This window comes from Oncorhynchus mykiss, chromosome 5 (genome assembly GCF_057628025.1).
Source record: "Oncorhynchus mykiss isolate SJ-2025 chromosome 5, ASM5762802v1, whole genome shotgun sequence".
Lineage (NCBI taxonomy): Eukaryota > Metazoa > Chordata > Actinopteri > Salmoniformes > Salmonidae > Oncorhynchus > Oncorhynchus mykiss.
In genome coordinates, this window is record NC_143026.1 from 48,182,897 (window position 1) to 48,203,600 (window position 20,704).

A 20,704-nucleotide genomic window follows, 5' to 3' on the forward strand; every position below is an offset into this window, starting at 1 on the left:
AACAGACATTTAGACATATTTGAAAATAAAAAAACGAAATACCTTACTTACATAAGTGTTCAGGGCCTTCGCTATGAGACTCTAAATTGAGCTCAGGTGCAACCCAATGGTTGCAACCCAATGGTTCCACAGAGTTCCTCTGTGGAGATGGGAGAAGCTTCCAGAAGGACAACCATCTTTGCAGCACTCCACCAAATCAGACCTGTATGGTAGTGGCCATAAAGGTTGTCCTTCCTTTACTCCTCAGTAAAAGGCACATGACAGCATGCTTAGAGTTTGCAAAAAGGCACACCTACAGACTCTCAGATCATGAGAAACAAGATTCTCTGGGATGATGAAACCAATATTGAACTCTTTGGCCTGAATGCCAAGCGTCACTTCTGGAGGAAAGCTGGCACCATCCCTACGGTGAAGCATGGTGGTGGCAGTCTCATGCTGCGGGGATGTTTTTCAGCGACAGGGACTGGGAGACTAGTCAGGATCGAGGGACAGATGAACAGAGCAAAGTACAGAGGGATCCTTGAAGAAAACCTGCTCCAGAGAGCACAGGACCTCAGACTGGAGTGAAGGTTCACCTTCCAACAGGACAACGACACTAAGCACACAGCCAAGACAACGCAGGAGTGGCTTCGGGACAAGTCTCTGAATGTCCTTGAATGGCCCAGTCAGAGCCTGGACTTGAACCCGATCTAACATATTTGGAGAGACCTGAAAATAGCTGTGCAGCAAAGCCCCCCATCCAACCTGACAGAGCTTGAGAGGATCTGCAGAGAAGAATGGGAGAAACTCTGCAAATACAGGTGTGCCAAGGTTATACTCAAGAAGACTCGAGGCTGTAATCGCTGGCAAACGTGCGCCAACACAGGACTGAGTAATGGGTCTGAATACTTATGTAAATGTGATATTTCAGTTGTATATTTTTTTATACAATTGCAAAAATGTCTAAAACCTGTTTTAGCTTTGTCATTATGGGGTATTGTGTGTAGATTTATGAGAAAAAAACAACAATTTAATCCTGTTTAGAATAAGGCTGTAACGTAATATAGAGTACCCTTTCAAGCATTTTTCTTTATTTTTACTATGTTCTACATTGTAAAATAATAGTGAAGACATCAAAACTATGCAATAACGCATAAGGAATAATTTAGTAACCAAAAAAGTGTTAAAAACAACCCACCCCCCCCCCCCCAAAAAAATCTGCTTTAATATTGTGGATAGATTGTTGCTTCCATCAATGTAATTGTCTGCATCATTTCCAATCAACCATATATTTTGGGGGTAAATATATACATCTATATACATACATACTGTCACGATCGTTGTAATAACATTCGGACCAAGGCGCAGCAAAATAGATAATTAAAAGGCTCTCTATGGTCAGGGCGTGACACATACTGTACATACACACACACCCACCCATATACAGTTGAAGTTGGAAGTTTACATACACCTTAGCCAAATACATTTAAACTCAGTTTTTCACAATTCCTGACATTTAATCCTAGTAAAAATTCCCTGTCTTAGGTCAGTTAGGATCACCACTATATTTTAAGAATGAGAAATGTCAGAATAATAGTATAGAGAATGATTTATTTCAGCTTTTATTTCGTTCATCACATTCCCAGTGGGTCAGAAGTTTACATACACTCAATTAGTATTTGGTAGCATTGCCTTTACATTATTTGACTTGGGTCAAATGCTTCGGGTAGCCTTCCACAAGCTTCCCACAATAAGTTGGGTGAATTTTGGCCCATTCCTCCTGACAGAGCTGGTGTGCCTGGGTCAGGTCTGTAGGCCTCCTTGCTCGCACACGCCTTTTCAGTTCTGCCCACAAATTTTCTATATGATTGAGGTCAGCGCTTTATGATGGCCACTCCAAAACCTTGAATTTGTTGTCCTTATGCCATTTCTCCACAACTTTGAAAGTATGCTTGGGGTCCTTGTCCATTTGAAAGACCCATTTGCGACCAAGCTTTAACTTCCTGTCTGATATCTTGAGATGTTGCTTCAATATATCCACATAATTGTCCTATCTCATGATGCCATCTATTTTGTGAAGTGCACCAGTCCCTCCTGCAGCAAAGCACCCCCACAACAGGATGCTGCCACCCCCGTGCTTCACGGTTGGGATGGTGATCTTCGGCTTGCAAGCCTCCCCCTTTTTCCTCCAAACATAACGAGAGTCATTATGGCCAAACAGTTCTATTTTTGTTTCATCAGACCAGAGGGCATTTTTCCAAAAAGTACGATCTTTGTCCCCATGTGCAGTTGCAAACCGTGGTCTGGCTTTTTTTTATGGCGGTTTGGAGCAGTGGCTTATTCCTTGCTGAGCAGGCTTTCAGTTTGTCTATATAGGACTCGTTTTACTGTGGACATAGTGCTTTCGCGCCAAAGTACATTCATCTCTAGGAGATAGAACTCATCTCCTTCCTGAGCGGTATGACGGCTGCATGGTCCCATGGTGTTTATACTTGGGTACTATTGTTTGTACAGATGAATGTGGTACCTTCAGGCATTTGGAAATTGCTCCCAAGGATGAACCAGACTTGTGGAGGTCTACAATTTTTTTTCTGAGGTCTTGGCTGATTTCTTTTGATTTTCCCATGACGTCAAGGTAAAGAGGCACCGAGTTTGAAGGTAGGCCTTGAAATACATCCACAGGTATTTTGTGGAATTTTCCAAGCTGTTTAAATGCACAGTCAACTTAGTGTATATAAACTTCTGACCCACTGGAACAGTGAATTATAAGTGAAATAATCTGTCTGTAAACAATTGTTGGAAAAATGACTTATGTCACGCACAAAGTAGATGTCCTAACCTACTTGCCAAAACTATAGTTTGTTAACAAGACATTTGTGGAGTGGTTGAAAAATGAGTTTTATGTAAAGTTCTGACTTCAACTGTATACACATGGTGCTTTAGCAAACAAACAGCAGAGACCTGAAGACACCATACAACCTGGAACTGGGCTTGCTAGGACAGACCAGATACAACTTCAATTAGCACTGAGATGTGAAGTGAGAGGTGTCGATGCCTTTGGGCCCAACAAGTGGCAGCAGACTTTGAAGCCATCCACTGACATTTTCTACAAGAAATCCAGAAATTAAAGATTCTCCCAAGTGGGATTGACACCTACTCCCACTGCCTGCTGCACTGCTGCTTGGATTCCACCTGGCGATCTGTTCACCGCCTGCCCTGGCCTGTCTCCCAGTCTGGTACAGGTAACTTCACCACACTCCCCCCTCTCTCCTGAGCTTTCGCTCACCTCCAGCACACACGCACTATTGGGGCGAGTGATTCTGAACTTACAATGGCTAACCCCAAGTCGTTATTTTTCTTTTTTTTGTGCATTATGCCATTTGCCTCATGACTCCTGCATGCCTTGTTGACTACAAACTTTCTTTACCAAGCCGTGGGACAGACTGTTTGTTCCCACACTCGGGACTCTGACTCTCTATTGGTTACACAGACTTTTGGCCTCCCATCCTATTCTAACCACCTTTCGCTGGCTTTGTATTCATGTTACCTGATGAAGATGCTGTACAATATGATCTTGTTGCCATCTAATGCACATTCAGATGTCATAAATCAGCACTGCCAAGCTCTCCCTGTCCTAAGCCGTGCTTTGATTGTATGACTGTTGATGATATCTGGAAATATGCATGTACACCCTGGCACATCTACTGTTTTAGCACCAATTCTGACTTGTGCTCTGATATCTGCTTCACTGATTTCTGCTCTCGTAAAAGCCTGAGTTTTCTGCACGTTAATACTAGAAGATTATTACCTAAAATGGATCAATTGAAAGTGTGGGATCACAGCTCCAATCTAGATGTGTTAGTCATTACTGAGAGGTGGTTAAGGAAGAGTGTTTTGAATACTGATGTTAACCTTTCTGGTTATAACCTTTTTCGGCAAGACAGATCTTCCAAAGGTGGGGGAGTGGCTATCTTTACCAAGGATCACCTTCAGAGCTCGGTTGTCTCTACCATGCATGTCCCCAAACAATTTGATTTGCTGGTTTTAAGCATACACTTCAAATGGCTCTTTGTTGACTGTTGCTGGGTGCTATCATCCTCCATCAGCAACGGCCTGTACCCTACCTGACCAAAGCTCTCTCCTGGCCCCTTACACTAAGTCTGAATTTGTCCTGCTAGGTGACCTAAACTGGGACATGTTTAAACTACCTGACCAAGTCCTAAAGCAATAGAGCTTCCTAAATCTTTCTCAGATTATTACCAATCCCACAAGGTATGACTCCAAACACCCAGAAAAGGCTACTCTCCTAAATGTTATCCTCACAAATAATCCTAATAGATATCAGTCTGGTGTTTTCTGTAATGACATTAGTGATCACTGTTTTACAGCCTGAGTTTGGAATGTCTGTTCAGTGAAACGATCTGTTCTGATTTGTCATAGACGCTTGCTAAAAATCTTTAACGAGCAAGCCTTCCTTCATGAACTGGCCGCTGTAAAATGGTACAGAATCAACTTGATTCAACAGAATCCCCTCTGTCGAAGACGCTTGCACCTTCTTTTTTGATATTTTCAGTGGTATTCTCAACAAACACGCCCACATAAAGGAAACGAGAATTAAAAACAGGTTCAGCCCCTGGTTCGACCATGATCTTGCAGAGTTTCTCCACCTCAAGAATTGCATTTGGCGAAAGGCTCGGCACATGCATACTCGTGTTCAGGCAAATGAGAAATAAGTGCACTCAAGATATCCGGAAGGCCAAAGTTAGTTACTTTAAGGAGCAGTTCTCTCTCTGTGGGTCTAACCCCAAGAAGTTCTGGAAAACGGATAAAGACCTGGAGAATAAACCCTCCTCCTCACATCTGCCGATGTCCCTTAATGTTGATGATGTGGTTGTTACAGACAGGAAGCACATGGATGAGCTCTTTACATCACCACCTCATTAAGTCAGGATTCCCATTTGACTCAACCATGCCTCCTTGCCCGTCCACCATTTCCTCATCTCCCATCCCTTCTAATTCAACTATCCCTGATGCTTCTCCATCTTTTGCCCCTGCCCCGCTAGAAAGTTCCTCCCTGCAGGCAATCACTGAGTCCGAGGTGCCAAAGGAGCTCCTGAAACTTGACCCCAAAAAAACATCTGGGACAGATGGTTTAGACCCTTTCTTCTTTAAGGTCGCTGCCCCTATCATCGCCAAGCCTATCTCTGAACTTTTTAACAAGCCTCTCCTTTCTGGGGAGGTTCCCATTGCTTGGAAGGCAGCCATGGTTCATCCTTTATTTTAAGGGGGAGATCAAGCTGATCCTAACTGTTATAGGTCTATTTCTATTTTGCCCTGTTTATCAAAAGTGTTGGAAAAACTTGTCAATAATCAACAGACTGGCTTTCTTGATGTCTATAGTATTCTCTCTGGTATGCAATCTGGTTTCCACTCAGGTTATGGATGTGTCACTGCAACCTTAAAAGGTCCTCAATGATGTCACCATTGCCCTTGATTCTAAGCAATGTTGTGCTGCTATTTTATTGACTTGGCCAAAGCTTTTGATACGGTAGACCATTTCATTCTTGTGGGCCGGCTAAGGAGTATTGGTGTCTCTGAGGGGTCTTTGGCCTGGTTTGCTAACTACCTCTCTCAAAGAGTGCAGTGTATAAAGTCAGAAAATATGATGTCTCAGCCACTGCCTGTCACTAAGGAAGTACTCCAAGGGTCAATCCTAGGCCCCACGCTTTTCTCAATTTACATCAACAACATAGCTCAGGCAGTAGGAAGCTCTCTCATCCATTTATATGCAGATGATACAGTCTTATACTCAGCTGGTCCCTCCCCGGATTTTGTGTTAAATGCTCTACAACAAAGCTTTCTACCCTTAACCTTGTTCTGAACACCTCCAAAACAAAGGTAATGTGGTTTGGTAAGAGGAATGCCCCTTTCCCCACTGGTGTGATTACTACCTCTGAGGGTTTAGCGCTTGAGGTAGTCACCTCATACAAACAAGTACTCCGGAGTATGGTTAGATAGTACACTGTCCTTCTCTCAGCACATATCCTACCCTTGCTAGATTACGGAGAGATCATTTATAGATAGTCAGGTAAGGGTGCTCTCGAACGGCTAGGATGTTATTTACCATTCGGCCATCAGATTGGCCACTAATGCTCCTTATAGGACACATCACTGCACTCTATACTCCTCTGTAAACTGGTCATCTCTGTATACCCGTTGCAAGACCCAGTGGTTGATGCTTATTTATAAAACCCTCTTAGGCCTCACTCCCCCTTATCTGAGATATCTACTGCAGCCCTCATCCTCCACATTCAACGAGCTGCAACAAACACTCAAACTGGACAGTTTTATCTCAATCTCTTCATTCAAAGACTCAATCATGCGTGATGTATTGTTGTCTCTACCTTCTTGCCCTTTGTGCTGTTGTCTGTACCCAATAATGTTTGTACCATGTTTTGTGCTGCTACCATGTTGTGTTGCTACCATGCTGTGTTGTCATGTGTTGCTGCCTTGCTATGTTGTTGTCTTAGGTCTCTCTTTATGTAGTGTTGTATCTCTTGTCGTGATGTGTGTTTTGTCCAATATTTATTTTACATTTTTAATCCCAGCCCCCGTCCCCGCAGGAGGCCTTTTGCCTATTGGTAGCCAGTCATCGTAAATAAGAATTTGTTCTTAACTGACTTACCTAGTTAAATAAAATAAAACATTTTAACAACCAGTTAATCCAATAAAATGACCCTTTGAATGTGATATTATAGTGCAGAACACTGTTTTGACATTAGGCAATACACTTGCACTACTCATTAACATTGACTGAACATCACATTTCCATAATTTCTATCCCATGTCTGATCAAAGGTGTGATCATTGAAGACATCTTCAATAATCATTGATACAAAAAATAAATGTATTGTTTAATTATAACATACTGTATGTATTCTGTAATCAAATAAAACTAAATGAAAGAAACAATATTTAGCAGGCACTAGTTTGGATTAAGCCTGTCTTGAGCATTTGGCCATAAGTTTCGACATCACAGTAAATGTGCCCATTGCTCATGTACTTAGGGAAAAACCGTTTTGGCATGGCGAACCCAAGCCTGACACAGGTCTGGAACGATGACACTGCATGTCTCATTCATGGCCTGAATGAGGGTGGTAGTCTCATGGGTATGGCAATGATACATCTTTCACCTGTACTGTAATTGTCATGTATTGTATTTTACAGTATTGTATTGTTCCTGTACGTTACTCAGTTCGTGTGGCACTAGCAACACCAGAGTTGTGGGTACGATTCCCACTGGGGTCACATACGAAAATGTGCAGACTCACTGTTGTCACTTTGGATAAAAGTGTCTGCTATGTAAATGGAATATATTGTATTATGGTATTACAGTAATTTATTGGCCAATGCAATTTTAGTAAAGCAGTGTAAACCCCACCAACTTCATTTTGGATACATGTTTACTGTACAGGGTATGCATTTGTTACATACAGTACATCTCTGATCTTGTCAACATCAGATAAAATTTACTGTAAAGTAAAATCATAATAGTCATCATCATAATAGTACATTACAGTATACACTGAGTATATAAAACATTAAGAACACCTGCTATTTCCATGACAGACTGACCAGGTGAATCAAATCAAATCAAATGTATTTGTCACATACACATGGTTAGCAGATGTTAATGAGAGTGTAGCGAATTGCTTGTGCTTCTAGTTCCGACAATGCAGTAATAACCAACGAGTAATCTAACCTAACAATTCCAAAACTACTAAGTTATAGACACAAGTGTAAAGGGATAAAGAATATGTACATAAAGATATGAATGAGTGATGGTACAGAACGGCATAGGTAAGATGCAGTAGATGGTATCGAGTACAGTATATACATATGAGATGAGTAATGTAGGGTATGTAAACAAAGTGGCATAGTTTAAAGTGGCTAGTGATACATGTATTACATAAAGATGCAGTAGATGATATAGAGTACAGTATATACATATACGATTAATAATGTAGGGTATGTAAACATTATATTAAGTAGCATTGTTTAAAGTGGCTAGTGATATATTTTACATAAATTCCTATCAATTCCCATTATTAAAGTGGCTGGAGTTGAGTCAGTGTGTTGGCAGCAGCCACTCAATGTTAGTGGTGGCTGTTTAACAGTCTGATGGCCTGGAGATAGAAGTTGTTTTTCAGTCTCTCGGTCCCTGCTTTGATGCACCTGTACTGACCTCGCCTTCTGGATGATAGCGGGGTGAACAGGCAGTAGCTCGGGTGGTTGTTGTCCTTGATGATCTTTATGGCCTTCCTGTGACATCAGGTGGTATATGTGTCCTGGAGGGCAGGTAGTTTGCCCCCGGTGATGCGTTTTGCAGACCTCACTACCCTTACGGTTGTGGGCGGAGCAGTTGCCGTACCAGGCGGTGATACAGCCCGTCAGGATGCTCTCGATTGTGCGTCTATAGAAGTTTGTGAGTGCTTTTGGTGACAAGCCAAATTTCTTCAGCCTCCTGAGGTTGAATAGGCGCTGCAGCGCCTTCTTCACGATGCTGTCTGTGTGGGTGGACCAATTCAGTTTGTCTGTGATGTGTACACCGAGGAACTTAAAACTTATTACCCTCTCCACTACTGTCCCATCGATGTGAATAGGGGGGTGCTCCCTCTGCTGTTTCCTGAAGTCCACAATCATCTCCTTTGTTTTGTTGACGTTGAGTGTGAGGTTATTTTCCTGACACCACACTCCGAGGGCCCTCACCTTCTCCCTGTAGGCCGTCTCGTCGTTGTTGGTAATCAAGCCTACCACGGAAGTGTTGTCCGCAAACTTGATGATCGAGTTGGAGGCATGCATGGCCACGCAGTCGTGGGTGAACAGGGAGTACAGGAGAGGGCTCAGAACGCACCATTGTGGGGCCCCAGTGTTGAGGATCAGCGGGGTGGAGATGTTGTTACCTACCCTCACCACCTGGGGGCGGCCTGTCAGGAAGTCCAGTACCCAGTTGCACAGGGTGGGGTCGAGACCCAGGGTCTCGAGCTTAAATGACAAGTTTGGAGGGTACTATGGTGTTAAATGCTGAGCTCTAGTCGATGAACAGCATTCTCACATAGGTATTCCTCTTGTCCAGATGGGTTAGGGCAGTGTGCGGTGTGGTTATGATTGCATCGTCTGTGGACCTATTTGGGCGGTAAGCAAATTGGAGTGGGTCTAGGGTGTCAGGTAGGGTGGAGGTGATATGGTCCTTGACTAGTCTCTCAAAGCACTTCATGATGACGGAAGTGAGTGCTACGGGGCGGTAGTCGTTTAGCTCAGTTACCTTAGCTTTCTTTGGAACAGGAACAATGGTGTCCCTCTTGAAGCATGTGGGAACAGCAGACTGGGATAAGGATTGATTGAATATGTCCTTAAAAACACACCAGCAAGCTGGTCTGCGCATGCTCTGAGGACGCGGCTGGGGATGCCGTCTGGGCCTGCAGCCTTGCGAGGGTTAACACGTTTAAATGTTTTACTCACGTCGGCTGCAGTGAAGAAGAGTCCGCATGTTTTGGTTGCGGGCCCTGTCAGTGGCACTGTATTGTCCTCAAAGCGGGCAAAAAAAGTTATTTAGTCAGCCTGGCAGCAAGACATCCTGGTCTGTGACGGGGCTGGTTTTCTTTTTGTAATCCATGATTGACTGTAGACCCTGCCACATACCTCGTGTCTGAGCCGTTGGTTTGCGACTCTATTTGGTCTCTATTCAGACGCTTAGCTTGTTTGATTGCCTTGCGGAGGGAATAGCTACACTGTTTGTATTCGGTCATGTTTCCGGTCACCTTGCCCTGGTTAAAAGCAGTGGTTTGAGCTTTCAGTTTCACGCGAATGCTGCCAGCATATCTTTTATATATTTTTCCAAACCTCAACTTCAAAATACTCTCCTGCAACCCGCCTCACCCAATGTGGTGTGGATCTGTTTATTCTAAAGTATTTTTACTTACGTTGGAACCGAAATCCCTCAACAGAAGCTAGCCAGCTCACTAGCTACTAGCCCTGCTTATCCATCACGACTGGACTACCGACGTAATCTGCCCGAGGGATTTTTTCCAACAGGCCCTTCCGCCATGACGTCCCCCGAATGCCCATCTGCTAGCCTGCTAGCCATGGCCCACTAGCTTTCTAGAGCATATTGGACTGTTAGCTGAATAGATCCATCGGCCAATTTCTTGGGCCACTATACCTATTTTGCCAATTGGACTTGGACCCCTATGCTACTCACAACCCTACCAATCCATCACGACTGGTCTATCGACGTCACTGCACGCCGTGGCTAAAACAGACTTTCCTCCGCCATGACGTCCCTCTAAGGCCCTTCTGCTAGCTTGCTAGCCCCGGCCTGCTAGCTGTCTGAATCGCCGTGTCTCCAGCCAGCTCAACCACTCACTAGACCCCTATGATCACTCGGCTATGCATGCCTTTCCCTAATATCAATATGCCTTGTCCATTGCTGTTCTGGTTAGTGATTGTCTTATTTCACTGTAGAGCCTCTAGCCCTGCTCAATATGCCTTAACAAACCATTTAGTTCCACCTCCCACATATGCAGTGGTTTAAACGTCTCTAGAGACAATATCTCTATCATCATTATGTAATCATATCCTACCATACCTTTGTCTGTACATTATGCCTTGAATCTATTTTACCGTGCCCAGAAACCTGCACTTTTTACTCTTTGTTCCGAACGCACTAGACGACCAGTTCTGATAGCCTTTAGCCGTACCCTTACCCTACTCCTCCTCTGTTCCTCTGGTGATTTAGAGGTTAATCCAGGCCCTGCAGTGCCTAGCTCCACTCCTACTCCCCAAGTGCTCTTATTTGTTGATTTCTGTAACCGTAAAAGCCTTGGTTTCATGCATGGTAACATTAGAAGCCTCCTCCCTAAGTTTGTTTTATTCACTGCTTTAGCACACTCTGCAAACCCGGATGTCCTAGCCATGTCTGAATCCTGGCTACCAAAACCCCTGAAATTTCCATCCCTAACTATAACATTTTCCGACAAGATAGAACTGCAAAGCAGAGTGTTGGGGAATAATAAGAATTAGTTGGGTAACATAGATAGGATGTTTTATTTTCATGATATGCTTATGAGTTATTTCTCATAAGAATGTATTTTGTTGTACTATAGTGGTGGCCATTGGCAGTTCTCTGTTCTCTGTCAGGACTAAGTTGTTTGGGCCGCAGAGATGGGAGAGGTCAAGGTGTCATCATGTGTAAACATATCTTTTGCTCCACTGTGTCTGTGTGCCAGTCACTCCCTACTTTTCCCATCGGGGAGAGGAGGATGACAGTGTCTGGAATCATTCTATGTTCCCTCTCTTGTTGCTCCTATCTTGACCTATAGCCCCACTCTCCTCTCCGTGAGCTTGTCCAGGATTGGTTGTATTTAGAATTGGTTGTATCTAAATGACAATTTGATATATATCATAGGGTGGGGGTAATGTCTTGGTACCATTTTGTACCAAGGACGAGATAAGAGCTTTGTTTAGGAGACCAAACTGAACAATAATTTATAGCCAACTCTGTCTTCTTTGGGGATACTCTCTGAAGTAAAGGTTTTCTTTGTGCAAGTTCCTAAGACATGTGTTTTGTCATGTCGTCTAGGGGGGGGTGGATCTTTCCTATAAAGGATCCCATTTGCCATTATGTTGGCCACTCTCAACTTTTCATTAGAGATACTGAACTGTTGAAAGTCAAAATGCTATTGCAAAAGCTTAATTATTATTAAAGGTGAAGATTAAGCATAACTCTGACTCGTGTGTGTGTGATTTGCTCTCTCATCATTTGGTAATTAAGGAAATTTCCACGACAAGAGATAGCCTGCAGAGTTTTGTCTTACTATCCAGGTCTGTACCCAAACAATTTGAGCTTCTACTTTTAAAAATACACCTTTCCAGAAACAAGTCTCTCAATGTTGCCGCTTGCTATAGACCACCCTCTGCCCCCAGCTGTGCCCTGGACACCATATGTGAATTGATTGCCCCCCCATCTATCTTCAGAGCTAGTGCTGCTAGGTCACCTAAACTGGGTCACCTAAACTGGGACATGCTTAACCCCCGGCCATCCTACAATCTAAGCTTGATGCCCTCAACCTCACAGAAATTATCAATGAACCAAAATCCGTAATCACGGTCACCCTCATAGATATCATCCTAATCAACTTCCCCTCCAAATACTCCTCGGCTGTTTTCAACCAAGATCTCAGCAATCACTGCCTCATTGCCTGCATCCGTAATGGGTCTGCAGTCAAACAACACACCCCACATCACTGTCAAACGCTCCCGAAAACACTTCAGCGAGCAGGCCTTTCTAATCGACCTGGCCCGGGTATCCTGGAAGGATATTGACCTCATCCCGTCAGTAGAGGATACCGGGTTATTCTTTAAAAGTGCCTTCCTCACCATCTTAAATAAGCATGCACCAATCAAATAATGTAGAACCAGGAAAATATATAGCCCTTGGTTCTCTCCAGACCTGACAGCCCTTGACTAGCACAAAAACATCTTGTGAATTTCGGCATTTGCATCGAATAGCCCCCGTGATATGCAACTTTTCAGGGAAGTTAGGAACCAATACACACTGGCAGTTAGCTTTCCTAAGGCTAGCTTTTTTCAAACAGAAATTTGCATACTGTAACACAAACTCAAAAAAGTTCTGGGACACTGTAGAGTCCATGGAGAATAAGAGCACCTTCTCCCAGCTGCCCACTGCACTGAGGCTAGGAAATACTGTCACCACCGATAAATCCACTATAATTGAGAATTTCAATAAGCATTTTTCTACAGCTGGCCATGCTTTCCACCTGGCTACCCCTACCCCGGTCAACAGCCCTGCACCCCCCACAGCAACTCACCCAAGCCTCCCCCACTTCTACTTCACCCAAATCCAGATAGCTGATGTTCTGAAAGAGCTGCAAAATCTGGACCCCTACAAATCAGCCGGGCTAGACAATCTGGACCCTCTTTTTCTAAAATGATCTGCCAAAATTGTTGCAAACCCTATTACTATCCTGTTCAACCTCTTTCGTATCGTCTGAGATCCTCAAAGATTGGAAAGGTGCCGCGGTCATCCCCCTCTTCAAAGGGGGAGACACTCTAGACCCAAACTGCTACAGACCTATATCTATCCTACCCTGCCTTTCCAAGTTCTTCGAAAGCCAAGTTAACAAACAGATTACTGACCATTTCGAATCCCACCGTACCTTCTCTGCTATGCAATCTGGTTTCAGAGCTGGTCATGGGTGCACCTCAGCCATGCTCAAGGTCCTAAACGATATCATAACCGCCATCGATAAGAGACACTACTGTGCAGCTGTATTCATGGACCTAGCCAAGGCTTTCGACTCAATTACCACAGTCTTATCGGCAGACAACAGCCTTGGTTTCGAAGAAAACAGCCTTGGTTTGCTTCGCCTGGTCCACCAACTACTTCTCTGATAGAGCTCAGGGCCTGTTGTCCGGACCTCTGGCAGTCTCTATAGGGGTGCCACAGGATTCAATTATCGGGCCGACATTCTTCTCTGTATACATCAATGATGTCACTCTTGCTGCTGGTGATTCTCTGATCCACCTGTATGCAGACGACACCATTCTGTATACTTCTGGCCCTTCTTTGGACACTGTGGTAAATAACTAACTAAGCTTCAATGCCATACAACTCTCCTTCCATGGCCTCCAACTGCTCTTAAATGCAAGTAAAACTAAATGCATACTCTTCAACCAATCGCTTCCTGCACCTGCCCGCCAGTCCAGCATCACTACTCTGGACGGTTCTGACTTAGAATATGTGGACAACTAGAAATACCTAGGTGTCTGGTTAGACTGTAAACTCTCCTTCCAGACTCACATTAAGCATTAAGCATCTCCAATCCAAAATTAAATCTAGAATTGGCTTCCTATTTCGCAACAAAGCATCCTTCACTCATGCTGCCAAATATACCCTCGTAAAATTGACCATCCTACCGATCCTCGACTTTGGCGAAGTTGTTTACAGAATAGCCTCCAACACTCTACTCAACAAATTGGATGCAGTCTATCACAGTGCCATCCATTTTGTCATCAAAGGCCCCATATACTACCCACCACTGCGACCTATACGCTCTCGTTGGCTGGCCCTCACTTCATACTCGTTGCCAAACCCACTAGCTCCAGGTCATCTACAAGTCTCTGCTAGGTAAAGCCCCGCCTTATCTCAGCTCACTGGTCACCATAGCAGCACCCACCCGTAGCACGCGCTCCAGCAGGTATATCTCACTGGTCACCCCAAAGCCAATTCTTCCTTTGGCAGCCTTTCCTTCCAGTTCTCTGCTGCCAATGACTGGAACAAACTGCAAAAATCACTGAAGCTGGAGACTCATATCTCCCTCACTAGCTTTAACCTCTCTGGGATATGTGGTAGCGTCCCACTTGGCCAAAAGCCAGAGAAAATGCAGAGCGCCAAACTCAAATAAATTCATATAAAAATCTAACTTTCATGAAATCACACATGTAAGATACCAAATTAAAAGCTAGACGTGTTGTGAATCCAGCCAACATGTCAATTTTCAAAAAGGCTTTTCGGCGAAAGCAAATCTGAGGATAGCACCTCCATAAACAAAAGAGACAAAAAATATTTCAACCCTGCAGGCGCGACACAAAACGCAGAAATAAAAATATAAATCATGCCTTACCTTTGACGAGCTTCTTCTGCTGGCACTCCAATATGTCCCATAAACATCACAAATGGTCCTTTTGTTCGATTAATTCTGTCCACACATATCCAAAATGTCAATTTATTTGGCGCGTTTGATCCAGAAAAACACCGGTTCCAACTTGCGCAACATGACTACAAAATATCTCAAAAGGTACTTGTAAACTTTGCCAAAACATTTCAAACTACTTCTGTAATACAACGTTAGGTATTTTTAAAGTAAATAATCAATAAAATTGAAGACGGGGTGATCTCTGTTCAATACAGGAAGAAAACAAACTGAAACATGCTTTCTGGTCATGCTCCTCTATCCTCTAGTGACCCTCGTTCAAGATGGCCGTACTTCTTCATTTTACACAAAGGAATAACCTCAACCAATTTCTAAAGATTGGTAACATCCAGTGGAAGTGGTAGGAACTGCAAGCAAGTCCCTTAGAAATCTGGATTCCCAATGAAAACCCACTGAAAAGAGAGTGACCTAAACAAAAAAAAAGAATCTGAATGGTTTGTCCTCTGGGTTTTGCCTGCTACTGTTATACTCACAGACATGATTCAAACAGTTTTAGAAACTTAAGAGTGTTTTCTATCCAAATCTACTAATAATATGAATATCTTATCTTCTGGGGATGAGTAGCAGGCAGTTGAATTTGGGCATGCTTTTCATCCAAAATGCCAAATGCTGCCTATCCTAGAGAAGTTAAGCACCAGCTGTCAGAGCAGCTCACACCTGTACATAGCCCATTTTTAAATAGCCTATCCAACTACCTCATCCCCATACTGTATGTATGTATGTATTTATCTTGCTCCTTTGCACCCCAGTATCTCTACTTGCACATTCATCTTCTGCACATCTACCATTCCAGTGTTTAATTGCTATATTGTAATTACTTCGCCACCATGGCCTATTTATTGCCTTTCTTCCCTTATCCTACCTCATTTGCACACACTGTATATAGACTTTTTCTATTGTATTATTCAATGTATCTTTGTTTATTCCATGTGTAACTCTGTGTTGTTGTATGTGTCAAACTGCTTTGCTTTATCTTGGCCAGGTCGCAGTTGTAAATGAGAACTTGTTCTTAACTAGCCTACCTGGTTAAATAAAGGTGAAATAAATTTGAAAAATAAATAATAGTATGGTTCAGTTTGGCTGCATGGTGGCCCTGTTGGACAAGAAAAAACATTAATGCAAGCTCATTGGCTCATAGCGGCCATATTGTTTGAGCTTCAGTCCTTCATTCAAAAACATGAGTACATAGATGTTATGTACCAAACTTGGTACTGATCAGTTAAGCGGTTCTGGAGAAGACGTTTAAAGTAGTCAACATCAATACAAATGGTCCAAAATACATCAATCGCATATTGCATGATCTGTTTGATGTTGAGTTCTGATATTTGGCAAGCATGGTAAAATGACAGAAGTAGCTCATCCGAGGGTGATGTGCCCTATTTGTCCTGATGGTGGTACAGTGGGCCCACAGCTTGAACCCCAGCATTGCTGCTTGCAGCTTTAATAATCAATTTGGTATTCTTCTAGAACTCTTCATTAATCAAACTCAAGGTTTTAATCTCACACATACTGTACAAACACATATACAAATACGCGTGCCACCTTGATACACAGTATAAATCTTTGCAAAGATCATAATGCAATGACCATACAGCCACACAACTCTATCTACTAACACATTATACATCAACCAAATATTAAGGTATACAGTTGGTTTTGCCACTATAATGTACATTTTCATTCACTACTCTATAAAGAGTGTAAAATGAGGATTCCAGTACTCACCAGACGATTCCCTGAGCTCCAGAACCGATGGGTTTTAGATTCTGGTAACGTTTGAGAACTGTGAAGGTGGAATCTCCTACTTCCACACTGTAGAACTGGTTGTCCACTTTGCATTTGCTCATGTTGTAATGCTTGCCAATGTATGACACATCCAATTGTTTACCAAAACCCTGCAGTAAACAAACAAACAAAGGTCAGTGATGTCACTTTCACCTCTCTGACTGGCTCTTCCACCAGTTGAATTATTACATTTAAGTAATTTGTTCGTCCATTTGTTTGTGCGTTTATTCGTTCATTCAAATCAAATGTTATTAGTCACATGCGCCGAATACAACACAGTGAAATGCTTACTTACGAGCCCGTAACCGACAGTGCAGTTTCAAAAAATACAACAAATAAACTATATATACAAAAGTAAATGACTGGATTCTGCTATTTCAGCCACACCCATTGCTGACAGGTGTAAAATTTTAAAAAATTGCACACAGCCATGCAATCTCCATAGTCAAACATTGGCCTTACTGACGAGCTCACTGACTTTCAATGTGGATGCCACCTTTCCAACAAGTCAGTTCATCAAATTTCTGCCCTGCTACCCCAGTCAACTGTAAGTTATATTGCTGTTTTGTGCTGTTTTGCTCAGCCGCAAAGTGGTAGGCCGCACAAGCTCACCGAACGTGTCCGCCATGTGCTGAAGCATGTAAAAATCGCCTGTCCTCGGTTGCAACATTCACAACAGAGTTTCAAACTGCATCTGGAAGCAACACAGCACAATAACTGTTTGTCGGGAGCATCATGGAATGGGTTTCCATGTCCAAGTAGCCGCACACAAGCCTAAGATCACCATGTGCAATGCCATGTGTCGGCTGGAGTGGCGTAAAGCTCGCCACCATTGGACAGTCCGACGGATGAATCTGGGATTGGCGGATGCAAGAATACTACCTGCCTGAATGCATAGTGCCAACTATAAAGTTTGATGGAGGAGGAATAATGGTCTGGGACTGTTTTTCATGGTGCAGGCTAAGCCCTTTAGCTCCAGTGAAGGGAAATCTTAATGATGCAACTTTGTGGCAACAGTTTGGGTAAGGCCCCCGTGCACAAAGCGAGGTCCATACAGAAATGGTTTGTCTCGAACAGTGTGGAATAACTTGAATGGCCTGCACAGAGCCCTGACCTCAACCCCATTGAACATCTTTGGGATGAATTGGAATGCCGACTGCGAGCCAGGCCTAATCGCCCAACATCAGTGCCCGACCTCCTTAATACTCTTGTGACTGAATGGAAGCAAGTCCCCGCAGCATGGTTCCAACATCTAGTCAACATCAGCCTTCCCAGAAGAATGGAGGCTGTTATAGCAGCAAAGGGGGAACAACTCCATATTAATGCCCATGAATTTGGAATGAGATGTTGAAAGAGAAGGTGTCCACATACTTTTGGTCAAGTAGTGTATATAATACAATTTTTATTAATATCATGATGACTACAACATGTCTGCAAAATAAAGCCATATGTTATATATTCAGACTGCATAATACAAACAAATCAATCAATCAAGCGCCTGGTGTAACTGAGTCAGGTTTGTAGGCCTCCTTGCTCGCACACGCTTTTTCAGTTCTGCCCACACATTTTCTATAGGATTGAGGTCAGGGCATTGTGATGGCAACTCCAATACCTTGACTTTGTTTTCCTTAAGCCATTTTGCCACAACTTTGGAAGTATGCTTGGGGTCAATGGAAGACCCATTTGCACTCAAGCTTTAACTTCCTGACTGATGTCTTGAGATGTTGCTTCAATATATCCACATAATTATATTTCCTCATGATGCCATCTATTTTGAGAAGTGCACCAGTCCCTCCTGCAGCAAAGCATCCCCACAACATGATGCTGCCACCCCCGTGCTTCACGGTTGGGATGGTGTTCTTTGGCTTGCAACCCTCCCCCTTTTTCCTCCAAACATAACGATGGTCATTATGGCCAAACAGTTATATTTTTGTTTCATCAGACCAGAGGACATTTCTCCAAAAAGTACGATCTTTGACCTCATGTGCAGTTGCAAACTGTGGTCTGGCTTTTTTATGGCGGTTTTGGTGCAGTGGCTTCTTCCTTGCTGAGCGGCCTTTCATGTTATGTCGATATAGAACTCATTTTACTGTAGATATAGATACTTTTGTACCTGTTTCCTCCAGCATCTTCACAAGGTCCTTTGCTGTTGTTCTGAGATTGATTTGCACTTTTCGCACCAAAGTACATTCATCTCTAGGAGACAGAACGCATCTCCTTCCTGAGCGGTATGGCGGCTGCGTGGTCCCATGGTGTTTATACTTGGGTACAGATGAACGTGGTACCTTCAGGCATTTGGAAATTGCTCCCAAGGATGAACCAGACTTGTGGAGGTCTACAATTTTTTTCTGAGGTCTTGGCTGATTTCTTTTGATTTTCCCATGACGTCAAGCAGAGGCACTGAGTTTGAAGTTAGGCCTTGAAATAAATCCACAGGTACTCCTCCAATTGACTCAAATGATGTCAATTAGCCTATCAGAAGCCATGACATAATTTTCTGGAATTTTCCAAGCTGTTTAACGGCACAGTCAACTTAGTGTATCTAAACTTCTGATCCACTGGAATTGTGATACAGTGAATTATAAGTGAAACAATCTGTCTGTAAACAATTGTTGGAAAAATTACTTGTGTCATGCACAAAGTATATGTCCTAACCGACTTGCCAAAACTATAGTTTGTTCAACAAGAAATTTGTGGAGTGGTTAAAAAACAAGTTTTAATGACTCCAACATATGTGTATGTAAACTTTCGACTTCAACTATACATAATAAGTTGCATGGACTCACTCCGTGTGCAATAATTGTGTTTAATCTGATACATTGAATATCCCTTTGAGCATGGTAAAGTTATTAAATATACTTTGGATGTTGTATCAATACACCCAGTCACTACAAAAAAAACAGGCGCCACTCCTAAGTCAGTCACCGGAGAGGAAGGAAACCGCTCAGGGATTTCACCATGGTGACTAAAACAGTTACAGAGTTTAATAATGGCTGTAATAGGAGAACATTTAGGATGGACCAACAACATTGTATTTACTCCACAATACTAGCCTAATTGACAAAATAAAAAGAAGGAAGGAAAAATATTCCAAAACATGCATCCTGTTTGCCACAAGGCACTAAAATAATATGGCAAGAAATGTGGCAAAGCAATTCACTTTTTGTCCTGAATACAAAGTGATATGTTTTGGGCAAATCCAATACATCACTGCGTACCGCTCTCCATATTTTCAAGCATAAGGTGGTTTCATCATGTTATGTGTATGCCTGTAATTGTCAAGGACTGGGGAGTTTTTCAGGATAAAAAAAAATACTAAATATGGAGCACAGGCAAAAGCATAGAGAAAAACCTGTTTCAGTCTGCTTTCCACCAGACACTGGAAGATGCCAAGTTACAGTTTGAAAATCTATGGCAAGACCTGAAAATGGTTGTCTAGCAATGATCAACAACCAATTTGACAGAGCCCGAAGATTTTTTAAGAATCATGTGCAAATAGTGTACAATCCAGGTGTGCAAAGCTCTTAGACATTTACCCAGAAAGACTCACAGCTGTTATTACTGCCAAAGGCAATTCTAACATGTAGTGACTCAGGGTTGTGATTACTTGTGTAAAGATATTAGATAATTCTGTATTTCGCTTTAAATACAATTGCAAAGTTTTCTAAAAAACATGTTTAAACTTTGTCATTACGTGGTATTGTGTGTAGATGGGTGAGATTTTTTTAAATATCATCCATTTTGAATTAAGGCTGTTACACAACAAAATATGGAATAAGTCAAGGGGTATGAATATTTTCTGAAGGCACTGTACAACTAACTGACTGCTGTTGTTGGCACTAATTTCCTGAATTTATATTAAGACATTCCTATTCCATTTCCTCAATCCTTTTTTCTGTATGGACATTCACAGACAACCATGAAAACAAAACATACAGTACAGTATTCTGTGGACAAAGGACTTGCATGAGAGTGGGCGTATCATCATACATAACTAGCAGGGAGACATAACCAGCAGGCAGCATAAACCGGACAGGATATGGACGCAACATGGTGCTGTGGTTATGTCTACGGTGTAGGTCTGCATTAAAACTCCATGTGATCCCAGTGGCCGGTGTAGTCCAGCCGCTGACCCGGCACACACA

At 42.8% G+C, this 20,704-nt stretch overlaps 1 protein-coding gene across 20 annotated transcripts in view; it reads right to left on the reverse strand.

Annotated features, from left to right (window-relative positions):
- LOC110523975 (mitogen-activated protein kinase 10) overlaps nucleotides 1-20,704 on the reverse strand; it is an 89,463-nt gene that overhangs the window by 48,642 nt on the left and 20,117 nt on the right. For 16 of the 20 annotated variants that reach the window (XM_021603180.3, XM_090235057.1, XM_090235065.1 and 13 more), the window contains exon 3: nucleotides 16,500-16,669. In XM_021603180.3, the coding sequence (XP_021458855.2) occupies nucleotides 16,500-16,669 (170 nt within the window). Of the gene's footprint in view, nucleotides 1-14,684; nucleotides 15,868-16,499; nucleotides 16,670-20,704 lie in introns of those variants that run through there. The other 4 variants (XM_090235061.1, XM_090235068.1, XM_090235060.1 and 1 more) reach the window with 1 other exon arrangement.